A 9,583-nucleotide genomic window follows, 5' to 3' on the forward strand; every position below is an offset into this window, starting at 1 on the left:
CTCCCGAATTCACCTAGTTAGTTTTCAGTGACAGCACCATGTTCCTTATCAGGACCTTCTGTTGTGAGACAACTCAGGCAATCGGGGTCTGGCCAAGGCGGGTGGTTTCAGTCAACGGTTCCCTAACAACTCCAGGCCTTTTCTGTGCTAAGTGCTGCTGGCTTGTTCCAAAAACGTTGTCACTGTTGTGTACCCCGTCCTCCAGCTTCGCCCATGTGATGATGCAATCAGAACCCCGTGCTGGGGCTTCCCTGGTGGTGCAGTGGTTAAGAATCTGCCTGCCAATGCAGGGGACATGGGTTCGAGCCCTGGTCCAGGAAGATCCCACATGCCTCGGAGCAACTAAACCTGTGCGCCACAACTAGTGAGCCCGTGCACCACAACTACTGAAGCCCGTGCGCCTAGAGCTCGTGCTCTGCAACAAGAGAAGCCACCACAACGAGAAGCTCCTGCACACTGCAACGAAGAGTAGCCCCCGCTCGCCGCGACTAGAGAAAACCCGCACGCAGCAACAGACCGCACGCAGCAACAGACCCAACACAGCCGAAAATAAAACAAATAAATATATTTAAAAAAAAAAAGAACCCCTGTTGACCACAGGCTCCAAGTGCTTAGAAATGAGAACAGATAAACAGAGGAAGAAAACCATTTGCCTAAGTAGAGCTTCCTTCCCTCCTCCCCCATAGGGTAGATTAAATTTCTTTTCTTCCAAACTGGAAATATAGATCAAAAGTTAAGCTTGGTCCTCCTATTTTGTTTGTGGCCCAAGCATAGTCCTTTCCAAGAGCCGTAAAAGTCATTGAGTTCTAGAGGGGCCGGATGGCCTGCTCCACAGTGAGGAAAGCGACATTCCCATGAACGGCAGAGGAGACACGGAGAGGGAAAGGTCACTGTCGAGAAGCGGGATTGAAGAAAGGCCAGGCCACCTGTTCTTACTGCAGAGACTGGGGTCAGTGTGGGGAATAAGATGGCAAAAGGGCTTCCCAGATGCGACAGACTTCAGGGTGTGCAGTCTTTGCCTCAGAGAACAAGGGTCAGGAGAAGAGCAAGACGTCTGGAGCATCAAAGTTGACATTAGTGATGTACTTGCCGCCAAGCCAGCCCGTCTCAGAGCCCTGGCCCACTCGTTAGGGGGAGAATTGAGAGGCAGATTTCAGATGTTTTTACTGAGCCTGCCGAAGCTCTTAGGCTACAAAATAAGGCCATGTGATAATCGAGTTGGTTGCTGGTTTTCAGCAAGTCTGCTTTAGAAAGTCAAACATAAATCTTCATGCCAGGGTGTCTGATTCTAGGAATTTACCCAAAGGACATTAATCAAAAATGTGGGCACGGGGCTTCCCTGGTGGTGCAGTGGTTGGGGGTCCGCCTGCCAATGCAGGGAGCGTGGGTTCGTGCCCCGGTCCGGGAGGATCCCACGTGCCACGGAGCGGCTGGGCCCACGCGCCATGGCTGCTGGGCCTGCGCGTCCTGAGCCTGTGCTCCGCAGCGGGAGAGGCCACAGCAGTGAGAGGCCCGCGTACCGCAAAAAAAAGTAAAAACTTGTGGGCATGGATTTATGGGTACGAAGTGGTTGTATAAACGACGGGGTGTTTGTCATGATCCCAGTACTGTCAGCAACATTCATTTAGTGAGTGCATCCTGTTTGCCATGTATCATTTTGGTTAATTCTTACAATACCCCTGTGAGATGGGTACCATTATTCCAAATCTAAAGATAAGAGAACACAAATATTGAACAACTTGACTGTAGTCACACAGCTATCAAGTTTCCGAGACCATTTTGAATCCATTCTTTGGTCATTTAAAAGCCACCCTGGGGACTTCCCTGGTGGTGCAGTGGTTAAGAATCCGCCTGCCAATGCAGGGGACGGGTTCGAGCCCTGGTCCGGGAAGACCCCACATGCTGCAGAGAAACTAAGCCCGTGTGCCACAACTACGGAGCCTGCGCTCTAGAGCCCACGAGCCACAACTACTGAGCCCACGTGCCACAACTACTGAAGCCTGTGAGCCTAGAGCCCGTGCGCTCCACAACAAGAGAAGCCCCCGCTCACCGCAACTAGAGAAAGCCCATGCGCAGCAACAAAGACCCAACGCAGCCAAAAATAAATAAATAGATTTATTTAAAAAAAAAAAAGCCACCCTGCATCCCTTCTCCTGTGGTTCTATACCAGCCCTTTTCAGACTTTTACATTCTTGAAAATTACTGAGAACCTCAAGTAGCTTCGTCTCAACTGACTCCATCTCTTTGTATTTTCCATATTAGGAATTGAAACTGAGGATTTTTAACAATATCTATTAATTCACCTAAAATAACAATAAAAACCCTGTGACAAGTTAACATTTTTATGGAAAAAAGTGATTTCTAAAGCAAACACATGAGTGAGTGGCATTGACTTTCATTTTTGCATATCTCTTTCACATCTGGCTTGAGAGAAGACAGCTGGCTTCTCATATCTGTGTTGGCATTCAATCTGTTGTGATATGTTGTTTTGTCCCTGAACTGGGGACTTACTCTGATGTCATGATTTCTTCAGACGAGACAGGCCTCCCTGGACAATGTTCTAAATAGTAACAATCACTGGACTGTTTCTACAACAGCCAAATCTGAGGCACAAAACTCTCATGTTACCTTTGGTCACGTCAAATAAATTTAGACGTTCCCGCCCTCCCCTACTTATTCCCTGAAGCTTGAAGACTTGACATTTTTATGTCTCTAACAATAGTTCTTTCCTGGGTTTGTCAGAAGCTTTCTCTTATCTTATAAAAGAATACAGCTGGCTCTCCGTATTCGCAGATTCAACCAACCATGGATCGTGTATTATGTTTATGATCGTGGTTGGTTGAATCTGCGGATGCGGAACCCGTGGATACAGAGGGCCGGCTCTGGGACTTGAGAATTCACAGATTTGAGTATCTGCTGTGGGTCCTAGAACCAGTGCCCTGAGAACACTGAAGGACAACTGTAATTGTTTTTATAAACTTAGCTAAGATGCTACCTGCTTGGACGTTAAGACACCAAAGACTGTCAGTAAATGAGAACATAAAAAGGGTGAAGTGTTTTATTCTTCTTCATCATGGTGCTCTTTACATATTGTTTGGCTTCCATTTACTCACGCAGAGCCCTCTGTGGTGGTCACTTCTCACTCCGGTTTTGGCTTTAGAGTTCTGAACACACCTCCTATCTAAGAGCGTTCCTGATTTAGGAGGGCTTTGGCAGCTGGTCTCTGACACCATTGAGTTGCTGGAATGATTGCTGTTGGTGCAGCCCTCACTGTGTTTAGGACCCCATTGAATGAGAATCCCTGGGCTTCAGCTGGGGTGACATTTCAACTGGGCTACTAAGCTGGCATCTATCAAGAACAATCTTGGAAGCCCCACCCCACCTCCATCATATCCCTTCCATAAGACACGTGCTGTACAAAGACCTTATCCTTGAGAAAGGAGGGAGGGATGGTAGAGAGGTGCGCATCTCACAATGTGTCCCTGAGTTGAAGGTTAACGGGGAAGGAGAAACAGGTTACTGTTGTTGATGGGGCTCCCTGTGCAGGTCATGGTTTTCCGGGTAACTCTGCCCTCACCCAAGAGCTGTTCTTCACCTTTTCCCGAGCCAATCCATGAGTCAGACTGGAGTTCTCAGTTTTTTAAGCGCTTGTCCCTAAGTTCCCAGGAGTTGCCATGGCTGTTGGTGCAGACCTTGGCAGTGACGGAGCAGGCACCAATTAACCAAATCTGCGGGTGTCACACTCTTCTTCAAGCCATCTGCTGGTGATTTCTAGCAGAACCAAAGTGTTTGTGAAAACAAGCAAACACAAAGCCCTGAATAACTAAATTATCTGGGTGACTACCAATTTCTTCCTCTCCATTCTTGGTCCTAAAGATTTTTGTGACAAAAATGGGCTGTTTTTCCCATTTAAGCGGTGGCTATTCAACCTGCTTGTGGTTTTATCTCTTTCTGATGCCCTTTACCTGTGGGCACAATGCCACACTGAGGAGTCCAGGGAGAGGTCTCTGTATGCCGGTCTCGGATGTACTCTGCCCTTGCGAGGTAGCCTGACTTGGTTCTTCACAATGGGAGTTCCATCTCTCACCCTCTTTGTATAAATGCATCTCTGGTGTGTGGTGGGAAGCAGGGCAGGTGTTGCTGGTGAGGATCTGTGGAGGCCAAAGTAGGTGACTTAAAAACAAGGAAGTTAATAATAGCATAGGAAACCTGCTATAAACTGAATGTTTTTGTCCCCCTCCAATTCATATATTGAAATCCTAACCCCCAAGGTGATAGTATGAGACGTTGGAGCCTTTGGGAGATGATTAGGTCATGAGGACAGAGTCCTCATGAATGAGATCGGTGCTCTTACAAGCAGACCCAGAGGGCTCCCTTATCTCTTCCACCATGTGAAGATACAGTAAGAAATGGCCATCTATGAACCAGGAACTTGGTCCTCACCAGACATCAAATCTGCCAGCGTCTTGATCTTGGACTTCCCAACCTCTAGAACTGCAAGAAATAAATTTCTCTTGTTTATAAAGCACCCAGTCTATGGGGTTTCTTTTGTTATAGCAGCACAAATGGACTAAGACAAAATCTAAGTACAAAAGATCTTTTTAGAATTCAGGACATTGTGTGCCAAATAAATAACAAGTTCAAGGTCACACAGCTGAGATGATATCCAACATTTATTGTGAACTTACTGTGTGCCATCAATCTACGCCAACAGGTCCTAGGCGTGCAAAAATAATAATTACAGTAGTAACAGCCGCAGTAATAGCAACAACAACATTAACTGAGAACTGACAACACGCCAGCCACTGTTCAAAGTAACTTACGTGAATCATCTCACTTCGTCTTTCTAGTACATCTGTGAGGTAGCTACTGTCGTCCCATTTATACACAAGTAAACTGAGGACAGAGAGCTTAAGTAACTGAACACAACTAGTGAGTGGCAGAGCCATGACTTGATCCAGGTAGGCTGACTTGAGTCCGTGATCTTGCAGCTTAGAGCCCAATGGGTGACACAAAGTGGTAAATGCATGAAGCTGGTACAGTGGAGTTAGTGGCAGGTGAAAGGTAAACGGGGAGCTCTGGGACCCTGAGAAGGCCACCTAACCCAGTTGTTTATGGTAATCTGGGCATAATTCCTGGAGGAAGATGATGAGGCCAAGAGATGTTGAGTTGGAACAACGAGATTAAGCAACTCACTCGCTCGGTGTCAATCAGTTTCAGAGAGGCAGTGCTGGGGTGGGACCCACATGTGCTTTGCGGAGAATGATCCTATGGATCCATCCATAGGTTTCTACTGAATAAATTCTATGTGCTGAGCTCTGATGGAGGCATAAGTAGAGGTTTAAAAAAGTCAGCATGCAAATTGCGTGGTATGTGAATTGTATCTCAAAAAAGCTGCTTTTTTTTTAAAGCCAGCATACACCTAGTTGATTCTATTAAATTCAACATTTTTAAAAATAAATGAAGGCTCCTTGGAGAAATGGCAGATCCTAGGGCTGTGGCAGAGACAATAGACAATGAGCCTGGAGAATCTTCTAGTGCCAGAAATGAAGAAAGTGCTCAAAAAACAGAAGGATGAAGCCATGTCAAGAGGACACAGGAGCCCCCAACGACCACAGATGGAACAATTTGAGCAAGAAAATAAAAATGTAGTATTGGATTATAACCCAAAGTATAAAGTGAATATATATAAGTCCATACTGAAATAAAGAAGAGATTGAATAAATAAATAATAGGGGAGAAAGAGGCAAATATTCCCTAGAGAAGAATTTTAAAAATGTATGTGGACACCTCCCTCCAGGAAGTAGTGTTTACTCCCTACCATCTCCTCTTGAGAATGGACTGAACTTAGTGACTCTCTTCCAGGGAACAGAGCAGGGAAAGGGGGAAATATAACTTTACAGTGGAGAAAGCTGGCAGGTACCACCTTAACCAAAGAATCAAGTTAATATCAGCAGAGATAAGTCAGGTGCCCCCCAAGGTGATGTGGTGAGAAGGGCACTTTCCTCTGTTGTATTCTTCCCCCAAACCCACAACCCCCATCTAAAAATGAAAAAAAAAATTCACACAGATCCAGATTGAGAGACATTCTACTAAATACCTGACCAGTATCCTTCCGAACTGTCATGGTCATGAAAAAGAAGGAAAAACTGAGACACTGTCACAGACCAAAGACCAAGGAGACTTGGTGACTAAGTGTAATGTAGTATCTTTTGTGGGATCCTGGAACAGAAAAAGTACCTTAGTTTACAAATTGGTGAAGTCGAATAAGGTCTTAGGTTTTATAAATAGTCATGTACCAGTGTCAATCCCTGGGTTTTGAGAAATGTACGACGGTAATGCACGATGCTAACATTAGGGAAAACTAGTTGAGAGGGATCTAGACACTTTCTGTACTATCTCTGCAACTTCTCTGTAAATCTAATATTCTAAAATCAACAGTGTACTTAAAGCATAAAAGAAAAGTCGACAAGTGTTGGTTGGGATGTGGAGCAATTAGAACTCTCATACATTTCTGGTGAGAATATAAAGCAGTAGAACCACTTTGGAAACTGTTAAACTTGAAAAGTTAAACATACACCCACCATGCAGCTCAGCCATTCTGCTCCTAGGCATTTATCCAAGAGAAAAAAAATATATGTATGTAAAAAGACCCGTACAGGGATGTTCATAGCAAACATCCACAATGAATGAATCAAAACTGGAAAGAATCGTCAACAGAGGCATGGATAAACAAAGCATGGTACATCCATACAATGGGATACTACTCAGCAGTCAGAAAGGACTGACTGCAGCATGGATGAACCTCAAGAACGTCATGCCAAGCAAAAGAAGCCAGATAAAGGTGGAATCATACATACTGCATGATTCCATTGTTTAAGAAATTCTAGAACAGGCAAAACCAATCTATAGTGACAAAAAACCGATCAGTGGTTGTCTTGGGCCAGAAAGTGGACAGGAATTGACTGGGGAGGGGCAAGAGAGAACTTTCTGGGGTGATGGGAATGTTTTATATCTTGATTGTGGTAATGGTTACACAGGTGCTTACAGTGTGTCAAAAACTTCTCAAATCGTGCATTTAAAATTGTTTCTTTGGGTGTAAATTATACCTCAGTAAAGTTGACTAAGAAGTGTGATAGTTAATTTTATGTGTCTACTTGGCTAGGCCACAAAAGACATTTGATCAAACACTATCCTAGATGCTTCTGTAGAGGTTTCTTTTTAGATGAGTTTAACATTTAAATTAGACTTTGAATAAAGCAGATTATCCTCCATAATGTGAGTAGACCTCATCCAATCAGTTAAAGGCCTTAATAGAAAAACACTGAGGTCCCCCAAGGAAGACGGAATTCTGCTAGCAGATGGCCTTTGGACTTGAACTGCAACTCTTCCCTGGGTTTCCAGCCAGCCAGCCTGCCCTGTAGATTTTGGAGTTGCCAAGCCTCTACAATTGCCTGAGCCAATTCCCTAAATTAATCTCTCTCTCACTGCCCCCCGCCCCCCTTCTCACACACACATACATCCTATCGGTTCTGTTTCTCTGGAGAACCCTGACTAATACAAGAAGCAAAGTAAGCCTGTATGATAACTCTTCCCTTGGAATCTTAGGGCCTTGTTGGAGAACAAAGAACAGTATGACCATAGAATTAATTATTAAAATAGTTTCTGTAACTACAAAATCAGTGTGAGATGAATCTTTGCCAAATGACTGAGAGTTATTGTGAGATCTTGGTTGACTGTGGACCTTGAGTTACTCCAATTTGGTTGCAAGATGATGTCAGAATGCATGGCCTGACTTCTGACTCAGGCTTTCAAATGAACCTAAAGTGGTTTTTGTGGATGTACCTGAACTGCCATTAAGTTAAGCCTCCCAGAGATGACATACAAGCTGCCATGTTAGTAATCCTTGGAGAAATATATGCCCTTTGTCTCTGTGTCAAAGCGTCCCTGCTCTTCTGGGAGAACCAGGCAGTGTAAACATGTCACAAAGAGAACCTTGAAGTTGTGTCTCTTTTTTTTGCAGTATGTGGGCCTCTCACTGTTGTGGCCTCTCCCGTTGCGGAGCACAGGCTCCGGACGCGCAGGCTCAGCGGCCATGGCTCACGGGCCCAGCCGCTCTGCGGCGTGTGGGATCCTCCCAGACCGGGGCACGAACCTGTGTCACCTGCATTGGCAGGCGGACTCTCAACCACTGCGCCACCAGGGAAACCCTCTTTTCTTTTTTTCAAGAATATTTGATCAGAACGGCCCTGTTTTGTGGCTCTTCCTACAGATACTTGCATTCCTGCAATCGGTTTTTCATCCCCTTCTAACTTGTGTGATATTTATAGTTGTCATTTTCTGACCCTCCACCACGCAGAGTCTCCTGGCTCTGAGATATTTGCAAGTATCATTGGCAAATGAGATTAGGTAACCCCACTTCTGTACTGGCATTTACATTTTACATGATAAGTGTTCCAATTTCAGAGAGAAACCTTTCTATTGTGTTTGGTGTGCCACCAAATTTCTTTAGGTAACAGGGAATTTTGCTGGAAATCTTAATGCTAAAAAGTTAAGTTGGGTTCTGAGGACACTCAGGAACTAAAACACTTGAGTGTATATCACATATTGATAACGTGATTTTGCTTACAGATATTTAACAACTTGGCATATTTAACTACTTTTCCATTGTAGTAAATGTTTCCTTTTAAAATTATCTTGTATCTCACAGGGCAAATCCTACCCCTTCAGGGGCCCGTTCCCACCTATGTGGAATCCAATTGCCTGCCTAGATCTTAACAACCTTTGGAGGACGATGGATGACATGGGACGAGAGGTAAAGCTTCCTAAAGCTTCTTTGATGACATTTGTATTCTTCGTAATAAGTTTAGTCCTTAAAAGAAAGAAGGTGAAGCATGTCAACAGTGCCTGGCACGTTGTGTAGTACAGTAACTTGCAGTAAAGATTTGTGAGATGAATAAGTGAGTTTCTAACCTCTAAAAGAATGACATGTCCAATAGGCTGCAGTTTGCATACTACTGATGAGGGGGGAGAAGATCTTCTATCATTCAGCTTTCCTGGGATGATGTTTCTAATTTAGAATATCCTCAGGACATAGCAAGTAAGGCTTCTGGGTCTTTGAGTCACCACCGTGCTCAAACCTGCAGCTCCTGAGTAAACACACACAGAGCTTGACCTGAAACTCCAGTTTAGACATGATCTGCTACATCTTTCTGATCTTTGTTAAGGAGTTGATTTTTTTTTAATTATTATTTATTTATTTATTTTTGGCTGTGCCAGGCCTTAGCTGTGACACGAGGGATCTACGTTGCCACGTGTGGGATCTTCAGTTGTGGCATTTGGGATCTTTTAGTCGCAGCATGAGAAATCTTTAGTTGTGGCATGCAAACTCTTAGTTGTGGCGTGTGGGATCTAGTTCCCTGAGCAGGGATCGAACCTGGGCCCCCTGCAGTGGGAGCGTGGAGTCTTAGCCACTGGACCACCAGGGAAGTCCCAAGGAGTTGAATTTCTGAATTGTTCTCTCTAAACTATATTAGTAACTTAGTAGTTGATATTTGGAAACAGCCTGATTAAAAAATAGCCT

The 9,583-nt window shown here is 44.5% G+C and overlaps 1 protein-coding gene across 1 annotated transcript in view; it reads left to right on the forward strand.

Annotated features, from left to right (window-relative positions):
* Positions 1 to 9,583, forward strand: part of MAOB (monoamine oxidase B) — a 113,211-nt gene that overhangs the window by 75,636 nt on the left and 27,992 nt on the right. The window contains exon 4 of the mRNA XM_024734193.1: positions 8,711 to 8,815. Within this exon, the coding sequence (XP_024589961.1) occupies positions 8,711 to 8,815 (105 nt within the window). The remainder of the gene's footprint in view (positions 1 to 8,710; positions 8,816 to 9,583) is intronic.

This window comes from Neophocaena asiaeorientalis, unplaced genomic scaffold (genome assembly GCF_003031525.2).
Source record: "Neophocaena asiaeorientalis asiaeorientalis breed wild unplaced genomic scaffold, Neophocaena_asiaeorientalis_V1.1 scaffold426, whole genome shotgun sequence".
Lineage (NCBI taxonomy): Eukaryota > Metazoa > Chordata > Mammalia > Artiodactyla > Phocoenidae > Neophocaena > Neophocaena asiaeorientalis.